Genomic DNA, 15,271 nt, shown 5'->3' with positions numbered 1-15,271 from the left:
CGAATCCACCAGATGCTCTGCCGGGGAAGGAGGGGCAATCTCCTCCTGTACCAGTCAGATCTGATTTGACGGTACACGCACACAAAAATAATAAAAAAAAAAAGAGGGTAGACTTTATCTTGAAAGTTTCAAGATGCCTTTGAAGGAGGTAAATATGCAGGTGACAAGACAAAAACAATCTAGGGTTTTGCTCCCACCCCTTTAAAAAAAGATAAGAACCTGTATTACTATATTAAGACAGAGGAAATGAAGAGGAAAACCAAATTTGTGACAAATTAAAAAAATGTTAAACTAATAAAGAGAGAGAAAAACAATGAAGGAAATGGAGATATCTAGTGTTCTTCATTTCGTGGACAGTAGTGCTGGGACTGAAGAGAGTAGAACATACAGAAACACCTCAAAATACTCCCAAGCCTTCAGGCCTTTTGGAAGAGGCAATATTTAGTATGAAACTTAGAAGGTTAACAGAAATTAGACAATGTGTTAGAGTTTGAAAGTTGGGGTTGGTGTGCTATTAAACAGTGCTAACTCATTAATTGACAACAATGACTAAGGAGAGGTCAGAAGTAGCTTGATCATCAAATTTTGACTCTGTAAACCACATTAAGACCTTTGGATTTTATATTCAAGCTATGGAGATGATGGAAAAGTTTTAAGAACAACAATGTTGTCAGGAGCTGCTGAATCTATTTAGTCATTGCAGCCCATGTGACGGGAGAACCGCCCCCATAGTGTTTTCTAGGCTGTACTTTATATAGAAGCCTATTTTTACTGAGGTCTTCCCGAGTAGTTGCTGGGTGAAATGGAATTGCAAGCCTTTCCATTAGCAGCTGAATACTTGAGTACTGAATTGTTGCACCATCAGGACTCCTTGGGACAGGAGTTTCTCCTTTTGGAGAAGCTAGTTACTACTAATTTCAAATGGGCTGCAAGACTAGAATAAAGAGCGAGAGACAGAAAGAGAGAACTGGGTATTGAAAGGGGTTGAATAAAAATCAAACACATTTTAATACAAGGACTCATTCACTCATCCTTTTTTTAACTACAAACTTAGTAATTTATAAAAAGGGGGAAACATTTACTAAGTATAGTTATTTTAAAACTATTACATCAAATTCTTTAATTCTAACTTAGAAAAGAACAAGAAATACACTGAGATGGGCAGGCTGTAATAAATTATCACCATTTACTAATGAACTCAATAAAACTAAGATAAGAAAAAGAAATGAATCTACATCTAAAAGGCTATGGATGACAATCAGATTTCTGGCCTAGAGAAGTGAGTAAATGGTCACATCATTCATTAAGAAAGTAAACAAAGAATGACAAAATACTTGCATCCATATGTATGTATACAAAGAGCAGAAACAAAAATAATAATAAATACTGTTTTGAACAGGCTGCATTACAGGTTGATTCTGGTATTTAAGTACATTTAAACAGATATTGACATTCAAGATTGACAGATAAACACACTGACAGAGAGAAAAGTAAACTGAAGACAGACATCTGAATGCCAGTAGCATGAACATGGTTAACTAAAAATCTAAGAGAAGATTATAGAAAACTGGGTAGCATAAAATGATGGCCTAAGACAAACTGTTACTAACTCATCACTGCTTTATAATGTCAATATATTGCCACTGAGCCAATTCTAACTGATGGTGCCCCTCCCTCAGGTTTCTGAGGCTATAGATCTTTCTGAAAGGAGACTCCTTTCCTCTGGGTCGATTCAAATTGCTGCCCATTGGTCAGTAGCCAAGTGTGTAACAATTCACTATGCAGTTGAGAAGATACAGCAAGATGCAAAAATATAAAAGTTAGTAAAAGAAGATGTCTCAAAAACCAATGCAGAAGACATGGGTAAAATAAGAACTGTCAATAGTATTCAATGCTGTCAAGTTAAAACAACCAACAATGAAATTTTATATCAAGATCTTTAAAATTTCAGCTATAAAAGTAAAGACTGGAAGGTGAGACAGAAGCCAGTGCAACCACAAACAACTCTTCAAGAAGTCTAGTTATGAGGAAAACAAAGAGAATATGGATATAAAAGAATTTATAATTGAAGGAGAGACTTTTATATTTTCCACATTTTTTAAAACAAGAAACCAACAGAGAGAAAAACATTGAAAAAAGAAAAGAAAAAATTATCAACAAAAGAGATGCTTGATTTAGGAGAGGATGAAATTCAAAGCATGGATAAAAGACTATCTTCCACAGAGTTGGACACATCTATATAAAACATCAAAAAGCAGAAGGGTATACTTAGAGTATTTTTTCCTCATATAAATTTATATAAGTTCTCCTAGGAGAGGAAAATTATGTAGGTTTGGGTACCTGTAAAGCAAAGTTTTAACAATGGTGTTCTCTGTGGCATGGTATGTTTATATTGTTTCTTTATGCACTTCTGTATCTTCTACTTAAAAAAAAAATAAATTCATTCCTCAAATTATAATGAATAATTCATCATTAATGTAAAAAAATTTAGAAAGACAAAAAAATCCTATTTCTTGATCTATAAAGACAAAAAAAATCCTATTTCTTGATCTATATGTATGTTTCATATGAGCATAATTAATGCTCTGAATTATTTACTATTCTCTTTTATTTTCCTTTTTTAAGATTTTAATTAAAATCTATAAAGAACTAAAAAAAAAAGAAAGAAAGAAAAGCAGAAAGGCTTAAATACCTATAATCTACCAGGTGAAAAATAACACCACTAGTTTGATTATTTAACACAGTTCTCTCAGAAAAAAAGGAGCTTTAATATGAACTCTAAGTTTGAACCATCAAAACTTCAATTCTCTGCCATTCAGATATGGAAGATTAACCTCCTGGCTAGTCAAATCTCCAATTTAAAAGAAAATAACTCTCTATTTAAAAAGGTAGAATTGAGGTATTTGGTGCACCTAATACAGGACATGGTCTTTGCAATCACTTGTTACGCATCAGAGACCTGGACAATGACAAGGGAGAATAGAAAGAGAATTGATGCCTTTGAGCTGTGATGTTGGAGAAGAGTATTGAATATACCATAGACTGCTAAGAAAATGAACAGGTTCATCATGGAGAGGGTTAAACCAGACTGCTCCTTGGAGGCAAGGATTATGAGGCTTCGTCTGACACACTTTGGACATGTTGCAAGGAGGGACCAGTCTTTGGAGAGGGATGTCATGCTTGGGAGGGTGGAGGAACAGTGCAGGAGAGGAAGACCGTCTATGAGATGGATTGATTCAGTGACTGAGGTAATGGGATAGGTGTGTCAGAGACAGACTGGCACAGGATAAAGGAAGGTTTAGAGCTATTATACATAGGGTCGCTATGAGTCACATGAGACTCAATAGCACATTAAAACAACAACTTTATTAATTTAGAGCTAAATTTTTTTTTAGAGCTAAATTTTTGATATTACCTTCCTTCTTGGCTATAATGATTTTCACTGCTTAAGTATTAATTACAAATAACATCCACAATTAGCATTTGTGCTCACTATTAACAATAAAATAGTAAAATAGAAGCTTACAGTTGTGGTAAATTTGGTCTAACAAAGGGATCATTTTCTGCTCCATTGACTGTCTTGTTTTTTCTTTGTTTTGGTTCAGAATTTGCAGAGGGTGCCTGAGAATTATTAGCTGTGGGAGGTTTGCGCTTGGCTAGAAGTTTCCTTTGCCTTTCAATATCTTCCCTTTGCTGATTCACCCATTCTTGCTGCCTGTGTAAAAATAAATAAATAAATAAAATAGCATGAACTTTCCAGTATTTTTCACAATTAAAACCTCTATTTTGTAAAATCACACAATATAAATGTGGAACTTCACGATATCACTTCTCTGAACCAACTCTGTGGACTCAATCTTCAGGTCTCATCTGGAATAATGTTTTCTAAGTTAGATTTTCCCTAAATTGCTTGGACTAGGAAAAGGAACAAATCATATATTAGTTTATAAGATCTAACAACAACAACAACAACAAGATTTAGTAGCAGAAACTCTTGGCCATAAACACTAAAAGCATCAAATTGACCTTCTACTCCCAGTTTTATAGTTATTATGCTAGTGCCAAGTCTACCTACCATTCATCTGCACCCCCTTTTCACTACCTATCAGTAAATTATCTTTTTTCCAATATAATTCCCATATTACCACCAGAATTCCTTCAAATACTCAATTTAGACACACAAACTATATACCAACTTTTTTTTACCCAAAATGCATTTATTGGAGCATGAAATTACAACTCTATACATTCAATTCTCAGATCTTATTGTAACTTCTGTTAATTACCCATACATCTAGGATATTACAAAACAATGCAACAATGAATGAATGAAAATCTAACTTTTCTGTAAACTTTAGTTAAAATCACAATTAATATAAGATAGATATGCAGATAAAGTAAATCTAGGTATAGAGGAATTCCCTGAATAACTCCTTTAGATATTCTGTAATTTTCCAATTATTTAAAAAAATAAAAAGACTCAGTGCAAAACAAACAAAAAAAAACATCCAAACTCAAAACAACCCTGATGCTATTACAACAAAATATTTTGCTCATCACTCTTGAAACCAACATAAATGCTGCAGTTAGACAGTTGTTGCATATTCCGTTTACTGTCCACAAATTATAGGGGCAAAAAGTAAGCTACCTGACTGTCCTCCTGAGAGTTTGTCTTTTATTATCTGAGAAAGCACAGACTGTTAGAGGTTTTCAATCACTCCCAAAGTAGAAATAGGCTTGAGTTTCCCAGAAAATACATCAAAAAAAAAGAATGGATATGTGAGCATGTACTCAAATTATAAAAGAAAACCTCACTCAGCTCAAAGTCCACCTAAATGCCTACACCTCAAGGTTTTTCTGTTAACATGAGTTATATATCAACTTTTTAATAATTAATTTGTTTACAGAGACTTAGGGTTCCCTTCATTCATTGTTGCACTTTTATATACCAATTTTTAATATTTCCTCACTAACTAGACAATTAAAGCTCAACCTGGGTTACAGTACAAGAACACTGTTTGCATTAAGAAAAGTTTGAATAAATCTACTGAGAGAACTATTTCTGGGCAGATGGCTGTTCTGTGGCAAAATCTGGGAATCAGCATTTAAAAAGCAATGTTGACATAATATCATGTGAAATAAGTCTTTGCTTTCAATTCCCATTAATTGGATTAACTCCAGGAAGCTTATATAGATGCTCACACTACTACTTCTGCTTCTTAGGTTCTTAATATGTTTCTAGCAAAAAGCAACAGAAGCTCTGACACTTTCATAAATATGCAGTCAACTCTACCTACTGACATCTGATCCCAAAACAGTAACAACGCTTTCTTTGTTCTAAAGTTTCTCAGAAATGCCAAAACCACAAAATGTTCAATTCAACTGAATTAGAAGTTCTTATACCTAAATCACAAGAGAACAAGTTCCCGTGTTTTCCTCAGGAACAGAGCAGGCAAGTGCTAAATATTAAGGCTTGGGTATTAGGAAAATCTAAGGATGTTAAAAAAATTTCAATGAAAATGAAATTTCCAATAGCTTTCTTTTCAAAGCATCATCTACAACACTAGGTTAGTTTACATGCTGGAAAAATCTCATTTAGAATATTGCATTATGCTCTATAGATGAAAACTAGTCACAAAGTCTCCTAAAGTAAAAATTATAATTCAATAGTTTTATTATATCTTCCTAAAAAGATATACTAAAATTCTGTAATTGCAAAGAGTAGAGAGTAGATGTAGAAAATAATTCAAAATCTAAAATCTCTTAAAAGACAAATGAATACTAAATCTTAAAAAATGTACAAATGACTAACTTCACAAGATTCTGAAATGCAAAACCATCCGTCCATTGTTCAGTAAATGAAGCACCATGTCTAACTGTTGTAAAGTGCCCTAGGCGTAATCGGTCTTGCATACTCTTCTCTCTGCTTGACAATTTTTCTTGAGTACTCTGAAAAAAGGAAGAAAAACTCATCACTCAAATTTATTCATTTAAATTTTAAAATCTTACAGAAGGATTAAAAAATAGCTTTCAGAAGGAAAAGAACTTGTAAAGGGATATGGAAAGGTATGAAACTTGTAACTTACTTTTTCAATAAGAAGTTTCTTGCTCATTGATATGCATTTATTTAAACGCTCCTTATATTTTTCAAGTAATTTTTGTTGTTCATCTATTTGCCGTCTGAGATCACAGTTAGCCTATAATATAAGTTAAAATGGCTAAAGGTTTACAATTTCTTAAATACAAACACACACAAAACACTGATAGGCAGCATCATGAAGGATGGAGAGGAGACTGAAACTCAACAGCTCCATCTTGTTTAAATCCACAATTAACATCCTTAGTACCAGCAGTCAAGAAATAAGGAAATGCATTGCACTGGGTAAATCTGCAGTTAGGGACCCAAATTATTGAGGACTAATGATATTGGTTTGAGGACTAAGGTGTGTCTGATTCAGGCCATGGTCTTTCTGATCACTTGCTATGCATGTGAGAGCTGGACAATGAGTAAGGATGAAAGAAACAGAATTGACGCCTTTGAGCTGTGGTGTTGGAGAAGAACACTGAACATCCCATGGAAAGGGTGCAACTGGAATGCTCTTTGGAGGGAATAATGAAGAGGCTTAGTCTCACATGGACATGTTGCTCAGAAGTGCTACTCCTTGGAGAAGGAATGCTGGGAAGGGTGGAGGGCCAGTGAAGGAGAGGACCCTTAACCAGGTGGACTGATACTGTGACTGTTGCAATGGGCTCTTCTGTGTCAGGAAGTGTGAGGATGGTGCAAGATAGAACAGAGTTCAGATCTTTTGTTCACAAGTTTGCTATGAGCTATACTCAACTCGACAGCACCTAATAACAATAACATATGTATGTATATACGTGTGTGTGTGTATATATACACACAAAAAAACCCTTAAGAATGTATTTAACAAACAGAATTACACGTAAGCATAATTGTTCTAGTATGATTCTGGAAAACCATAAAAAAATTTATGAGCTCACTCACTCATTGCTAATTGGAACTGACTCACAGTTGAAGAGTGTGCATTTTTTTCCACAGCAAAAAGGTGGATCTGAATCACCAGAGCCTTTGGACTATTAGTTCAACTTTTAACGGGCTATGCCACTTTAACTCCTTTATCATGAGATAACATCGCTAAATAATGGAAAGCTGTGGAAAGTCCACTGAATTTATATCTAAATTTGGGTCAAATTTACATTCTAAATTTGGTCACTTTATTTAAATTCCATTTTCTTATTTATAAATTACAGACAACACTACTGTGTAATAAAAAAGTTGACCCATATTTCTGAGAGGTAATCTCTAAATCCTCAGAACTTTTCAAGTGATAACCTTTGTTATTCACGGTAGACCCTAAAAGCTTATGCCGAGATGACTGGGAAGGGACACTGGCCATTCCTGATAGCTAAGCCATGCTGGTTGTTGTTGGTCAGAATTCATCCACAGTTGAACCTCCAGTGGGTTTTCAGAGGCAGTAAACTGAACAGAAAGAGACTGCCCATCCTTTTCTCATAGAGCAGCTGGTGGATTTGAATCATGTGCCTTCTGTATTAATTACAGCACAGCTTCTTACTACTAGGCTACCAGAGCTCCCAAAGTCATGTTGTTGAGTACTATAGAGCTGGAACTTACGCATAGCTGATCCTTCAGCAGGTTTTCAGAGGCAGTTAATCACATAGATTGCCAATCCTTTTCCTGCTTGAGCAGCTGATGGCCTTAAACTTCATGCCTTCAGGATTACAGCTCACCTTCTTGCCACTAAGCCACCAGAGATCTGCCTAATATTAGTCAGACCTCTGGGAAAGGGACAGCAATCACAGCTGTGCAATGAAAGCACAATAAAATCCCAGACACAGAAGGTCTAGTGAACAGCCCTAACTGCTAGTACTGCACATACTGATTTCTCCTCCTGATTCCACTGGGGGAAGACAACAAAAGCTTTGTATTTGAGATGCTCCTAGATCCTGCCTATGAGTTTTCCTTTGATGGAGGACTTTGCTATAATGAAAGTGAAATTTTAAGTACAGCAATTTCCTGATTTGTTCCAGCAAATTACTGAAGGGAAAGCTTGGGTCCTGCAGGCTTACATTTGTTATCTATCTGAAGTAAAAGGTATCTCGTAGAGAATTATGTGTTTGAAAAACTTGGCCTAAATCCAAGCATTAGCATCAGAACTTATTTTTACAAAGTGAGGTAGATGGCAGAAATAACTGAAATATAAAATAAAAGGTATCTAAAACTTTTAGAATTTTTTTTGTCATTAAACTTATAATGTCAGTGCAGTCATCTATCCAACAACTATGCCATAATTCTTTCTTGGTAACAAATTATCAATTTTGTTCACTTTGTAAGTAGCCGTATGTCCAGAAAAATGAGTTCTGTCTCAGCATAGGAGTCTGAGTAGTTTAATATAGTGACAAGAAAATTCCCTGGATGGACTGTTGAAACATGCATTGCTGAGACCAAATCCATTTCTGAGTTAACAGATCTAGGGTGGAACGTGAAGATTTTCACTTTTTTTACAGATGCTTTCGGCCTAGAGAATGCACGTTGAGAACCCTTGGCACTACTCACCAGAATGATAAAAGCCAAAGGACAGTGGCACAACACTTGCAAAATTCTATGTGAAATACCTGCCACCCTAAAATTTATATTCAATATAATAGGTTTTCTAAAATATAGTAGAATAAAGAAATTCTCCAAAGAAATGAAAAGAAATTTGACATCCATATATCTTCACTAAAATACCTTAGGTCAACAGAAACAGACTATTTCCTAATAAAGATAAAGCACCCCGAGGCACCTATTTCCAAAAGGCACAGCCCCAGAAAATTCTATGGAATATACATGTTGTTGTTAGGTGCCATGGACTTGAGTACAACTCATAGTGACCCTCTAAGCAGAGCTGATCTTTGTTCTATCCTGTGCCATCCTTATGATCTGACACACTTGAACATATTGCAACCATTACTATGTCAATCTATCACTATGAGAGTTTTCCTCTCTTTTGCAGTCCCTCCAAGCATGAAGCATCTCTCCAAGAAACAGCCTCAACTAACAATATGCCCAAAGTTTGTGAGACGAAGTTTTGCTATCATTGCCTCAAAAAAGAACTCTGGTTGTACTTTCTCTAAGATTTATCTGTGTATTCTTTTGGCAGTCCAGGGAGGATATTCAGTACTCTTCTCCAACACCACCACTCAAAAGCATCAATCAATTCTTCTCTCATCCTTATTCACTGTACATCTCTCAGATGCATACATCTACATGAGGTCACTGTAAATTGGTATTAACTATACAGCAACTTTTTTTTCTTTTACTAAAACCTGTCACACATGTCTTAAACATGAAATTTTAAAAATAGTTACTTTAAAATTAGGAGCACCTCAATCATGCCTAGTATCACATCTATGTAACACTGTTCTAAAGACGTGACATAGAGTAGAAACAGTGGATAAACAGAAGACTTAGGAAATGGGGAAAAAAGTCTTTATTTGTAGATAATGACTATCCACACTTGATATACATAATTAGATATAAATACAGAAACAAATTAAGATGAAATATCACACCTAAAAATAAATTCCATGAGGTCAACAACTAAAATAGAAAGCTCAAACTATAACACTTTTAAAAATACATCTATCTATTCACCATTTCTTCATTCAGCATGAAGAAATGTAAAGATAGTTCATAAACCTGGGAGAAATCAACCTAGATGGCCAACAAAACTTAGTGTCAATAAGAAAAAGAAGTAAAACCCATTGACTAGCTACTGCACAGAAGAAACAGAAATGATTAATAATTATTTTAACAGATGTTCAAAATAATAAGTAGAGAATGATTAATAAAATCATGAGATGGTATGTTTATTCACCAGACACAAGCAACAAAATGAAAAATTTTAAATACCCAGTTTTAAATTTTAAATTCCCAGTGTTTACAAGCATAAAGAAAAACAGGAGTCTTTTTTACCCACTGCCTGTAGGAGTGCAAATTGATTCAATCCTTGGGGAAAACTGGCATTACAAAGTTTAGCTGAAAATATACATGCCTGTATTTTGGTCATGCCTCTCTAAGCACATACCACAAGGATATTCTTACACATTTACCCTAGGAGACATGCACAAGAATATTGTTAGCAGAACTGTCTATATTAGGACAAACTGTAAACAAAACTGCCACCAAAAAGAGAGTAAATGATGGTACAGCCTTATAGTACCGTACTATACAGTAATGAAATGAACAAACCACAGATATATTCATCAGTATGACTAACTATGCTACACAAAGTTAAATTCCAAAACAGACAGAAACAAATTGTTCTTAAACAATTGTTTAAACACACACACACACACCACACACACACACACACACACACACACACACGGAAACATAAGGGTAAAATGAATACAAATTCAGAATAGTTGTTAATGTTAGAGGGATGTGAGACACTGAATAGGAGGGCATCAGGAAAAGATACACTGAAAGGTCCAGAGAGTAGGCTGGTGTTCATTTAATTTTGCTTTTTATATTATGGTTGATAAAGCTGGTCTAAATTAGAATCATTTGGAGAGTTTTAAAAACTACTAATCTCAGCTTCAATATCAAATCAATTTAATAAAGCCCTGCTAAGGGGAACTCAGGCAGCATTTTTCAAAAGTGCCCCTAACCCTTTACATCTGGTTAAGTTTATGAGGAGCCAAAAAGTGAAACTACTGCTTTATTCCTTACCTACATCATAGATATGCTTTTAAACATATTTCTTAAAATGTTCCTTAAAAAAAAACTAAGACTACGAAGATTGTTTCACTCTATATAGTTTCAGCTAAGACATTTAATAAAATAAATTTATTTGAAAACATGAAATGGGCATGTCTAAGGGTAACTAATGAAACAAAAATGTTATTTTCAATCATGTACTTATACTATTGCCCTAAAAGCTTTTTCTCCCTCCTCAAATGGAATTTGTTTTACCAATGATAAGGACTTTCTGTGTAGAAAACGAAAAGCTATTCTGTTCTCTAAATTAAGTATTTTTTTCTTCCTCCATGAAGTATACTTACCCTGAGCAAATCATCTATCCGACCTTCTTTCTTTTCCAGGTCCTGGTTTTTATTACTTTCTAATGCTGCTAATTTCAGCATTGTGAGATCAGTCTAAATAAAGGAGAATTATTTTAATTATCTTTATTACATAAATCACTGCACTGAAACATAAAACTAGATTTTACTTTAACTTTAAAAAGAAAAATTAATTAAATAAATGTATCAGTTTACATGCATGCATAAAAGGTAGTCCAAAAAGTCTTAGCACATAAGCATTATTGAAGTCAGAAGCAATAACTGCTACAAATATCATAAATTTAAAAAATGGAAATAAACTAAGTGATGTGGTAAGAGCCTCCTCCTCCTCCAATCTCCAGGTGTAACCATCATATATAAAAAAAATGTAAAATATTTTGTACTCAAAATTTCTAAAACTAAGTGATCATACAAGATTATTTCAATCAATTTTCAAATTTTTTTGCTCTTTGTAGAATCTATGTATGTAGCTAAATACAGACCCTGACTTAAGATTTACTTTACTGTCCACTTATAGTCAACACAGCAAACTCATAAAAACATCCCTTTATATTATCTATGCATCGGCTCCGTCTAACATACTTTGGACATGTTGTAAGGAGGGACTGGTCTTTGTAGAGGGGCATCATGCTTGGTAGGGTGGAGGGACAGCGCAGGAGGGGAAGACCCTCTATGAGGTGGACTGATTCAGTGACTGGGTAATTGGGATGGGTGTATCGGAGACGGCGCGATTGGCACAGGACAGAGCAGAGTTTAGGGCTGTTGTATACAGGGTCGCTATGAGTCGCAAGTGACTCAACAGCACATAACAACAACAACAACATGCATCGGAAAGCTGGACAATGACTAGGGATGACAGAAAGAGAATTGATACCTTTGAGCTGTGGCGCTGCAGAAGAGTACTGACTATATCATGGACTGCTAGAACAAAGGAGTTTGTCCTAGAGAGGGTGAGACCAGTTTGCTCCCTGGAGGCAAGGATTCTGAAACTTTGTCTGATATACTCTGGACATGAAGCAAGGTGGGAACCAGTCCTTGGACACGGATATCATGCTTGGGAGGATGGAGGGACAGTGAAAGAAGCAGACCTTCAATGAGATGGACTGATTCAGTGACTGGGGTAATGAGGGTAGGTTTGTTGCAGACAATAAGATCGGCACAGGATAGAGCAGGTTTTAGGACTGTTGTACATAGGGTCACTGTGAGTCGCAGGCGACTTAACAGCCATTAGCAACAACAACGACTATACGGATGTGTGTTAAATTAATAAACAATCAGTAAACAGAATAAATATGTTACAGTTGTTCTGTTTATCAGATATGAACAAACACCTATATTTTTACTGGTGTATGACAGGTAAATTGGATGTTTCTACTTAGCTATCTGTAAAAAGCTGGCTACTGGTTTCTTAGAAGTTGTAGGGAAAAAAGTTAAATTACCATTTACCTGAGTAATTTTTAAAGATAACTGCTTTGGTTGTACAACAGGGTGGTCCCCAAAAGCTAATGCAGTAGGAGAAGGGCTATTCGGTCGAACCTAAGGGGGTGGGAAGATGAAAATGTTTATATTGGCAGAGGGGAAAATGTAGGATTCTACAAGGTCATAATTATTTTATATTTCTTAAGAAATATTTTTGTCTTGAAACAAATGAATTTGAAAAATTTAACCACTATTTAACAAGCATTCACAAATTATATCATACAGAAGGCCCTGTAGGAGACAAAAAAGAGCCACTATCTTCAAGGAATTCAGTCTAATGCCATAAAATAAACCATACTTCTTTCAAATTATTTAAACAAAATACAGCTAAAGATGGGCAGTCTCTTCTTGTGTGACTCAAAGTTCCTGAAAGCCAGCTGGAGGGTCAATTATAAGTTCATTCCAATTCAATGGAACATAAAAACAACATACAAAAATCATTAATTAAAAAGAACTGCATTTGAAATGTTAAAAGTAACCCAAAACATGGTAAGATGATATTTAAAGGGGAGCTCTGGTGGCCTAGTGGGAAGAAGCTGCACTGCAATTCCAAAGGTGCACAGTTCAAATCCACCAGATGCTCTGCTGGGAAAGGAAGGACAATCTCCTCCTCCTGTACCAGTCAGATTCGATTTGATGGTACACACACACACACATAATAATAATAATAATAAAAAAGATGATGCTTAAGTAAAAAATCCTTTAACCTCTGCTGAATGAAATGATCCAAACGTACGTAGTTCGTTGTATCTATCTATCTCTCTCTCTCAATCTTCTTAAGAATTAAGACAGAAATTATGCTATCATTTTACCCGTTGAAAAATTAAACTGGTGATATAGTTAGTAATCAATAAGTGAGTTTGAACTGACATGATTCATTTTAGTCCTAGGGGCTCAACAATATTCTTTTATAAAGCATCACATCTTGGATATAATTAATTCAGGAGATCTTTCATTTATGAAGCTCTCTTGCAGAAATAAAGTACATATAATACATAAAAATATTATGAAAAGGTTTCAACTGATTCGCAGGATGCTTTTTATTAAATATAAATTATATAGAAGGTAATCAATAACAACAAAAACATTTCAACAAGTATAACTTTCTAGATATAGACTGAGCACATAAACTTGAAATGTGAAAACTTACAGACAAAGAAGGAGTGGAATGTGAATGTGAATTTTGAGGAGAACGGATTGCAGGAGGTATGCCTCTTACTGGACTTGAGCCATTACCACCCTGGTACTAAGAAAAATAAAATAAAGAGAAAGTACAGTTATTTCTAAACAGGCTTACACGATTGTTTAAGAAATGGCAGTAAGAATTCATTTAAATATATTTTATTTTAAATTAAATCCAGAAGTTATTTATCTAGGTCTAGAAAAGGCAAAAGCCAAGGTCAGTTATTGTACCTAAGTGTAAATGGAGCATACTAATCACAAGGGAGTAACAAGATTAGGTATTATAAAGACTCTAAATTCTTTTTACATTCTGATTATAATTCTTTTGATCCCAAATTTCAGCACATTTCTTTTATAATTATTGTTTGCTGAATCAATACAACTAATAATGTTAATGATTTTTTTAAAAATGCCTATATGGCAAGCTCTGGTGGCCTAGTGGCAAGAAGCTGTATTCCAATCCCAGAGGCAAGTGGTTCAAATACACCAGATGCTCTGCTGGAGAAGGAAGGACAATCTCCTCCTGTACCAGTCAATTCCGATTTGATGGTACACACGTACAAAATAATAAAAAAAAAATTAAAAAGAAAAAAATGCCTACATGTAGATAAACGTCAATGAACACAAACCTTTCCTAATACATAATCCTTTTTCTTAAGATCTGTTAAATATCCTAATGACTATGGCATGACACAAAAAAGAATAATTCTACCAAGTTCCTTACCTTTTGTAGCACAAAAGCTAATAATTTTTTTTTTTTTTTAGATTTTAATGAAAGTTTATAAAGAACCTGGATTTCCAGTCATTCATTGCTGCACATTTTCCTACCTGCCCTGCCCCCACTTCCCAATTCGCTTTTTTTTTCTTTGGGAAAAAGTTCTGTCATTATTATACAGTCCCCCTCCACCAACCACTTTTTACTATGCAATGCTTATTCTGGACTCTTGTTATGTCAGTAATACCTAATCATATATTCCTTTTATATAGTTCTCTCTCTCCTTTGTGTGTTTCAATGCCATATACATTATATATCCCCTCTTTTCTTAGTTTCTCCCCAACCTCCTTATCAGTCCTGTTCTATAACAATGGCATTATGCATTATTTATCTTTTTGTGACTGAGATATTTCACTCAGCATAATGTCCTCCAGGGTCACCTATTTTGTATAATATTTCATTAGTTCCTTGTTTTTTAATGCAGCATAGTATTCCATTGTGTAAATATACCACAGATTCTCTATCCATTCATTTGGGCACTTGGGTTGTTTCCAACTCTTTGCTATTATGAACAAAGCAGCAATAAAGATGCCACTGTTGTAGAATGAGGCTGATATCAGGGTGGGGTTAAGTCTGAGAAAAAATGGATAAATTATGCATACTGCATGCACTGCAGCTGATGAGGGAGAGAACAGTTTAAAAGTAATGTATTTCAGGGCTTTATCATTATCATAAGTTTGGAATGAGGGTTGCAGAGTGGAGTATACTCGGGGTGGGGGTGGGGGTGGG

At 34.8% G+C, this 15,271-nt stretch overlaps 1 protein-coding gene across 1 annotated transcript in view; it reads right to left on the bottom strand.

The window, feature by feature from the left end:
- TLK1 (tousled-like kinase 1) overlaps positions 1–15,271 on the bottom strand; it is a 184,212-nt gene that overhangs the window by 42,402 nt on the left and 126,539 nt on the right. The window contains exons 6-11 of the mRNA XM_006878849.1: positions 13,736–13,831; positions 12,553–12,642; positions 11,089–11,181; positions 6,087–6,197; positions 5,813–5,949; positions 3,527–3,715 (exon numbers count right to left, since the gene is read on the bottom strand). Coding sequence (XP_006878911.1) covers positions 3,527–3,715; positions 5,813–5,949; positions 6,087–6,197; positions 11,089–11,181; positions 12,553–12,642; positions 13,736–13,831 — 716 coding nt within the window. The remainder of the gene's footprint in view (positions 1–3,526; positions 3,716–5,812; positions 5,950–6,086; positions 6,198–11,088; positions 11,182–12,552; positions 12,643–13,735; positions 13,832–15,271) is intronic.

Source organism: Elephantulus edwardii, unplaced genomic scaffold (assembly GCF_000299155.1).
Source record: "Elephantulus edwardii isolate Elephantulus edwardi_28Jun2011 unplaced genomic scaffold, EleEdw1.0 scaffold00001, whole genome shotgun sequence".
Taxonomy (NCBI): Eukaryota; Metazoa; Chordata; class Mammalia; order Macroscelidea; family Macroscelididae; genus Elephantulus; species Elephantulus edwardii.
The sequence above is the reverse complement of the archived record's forward strand: the minus strand, read 5'-3'. Positions and strand labels throughout refer to the sequence as shown.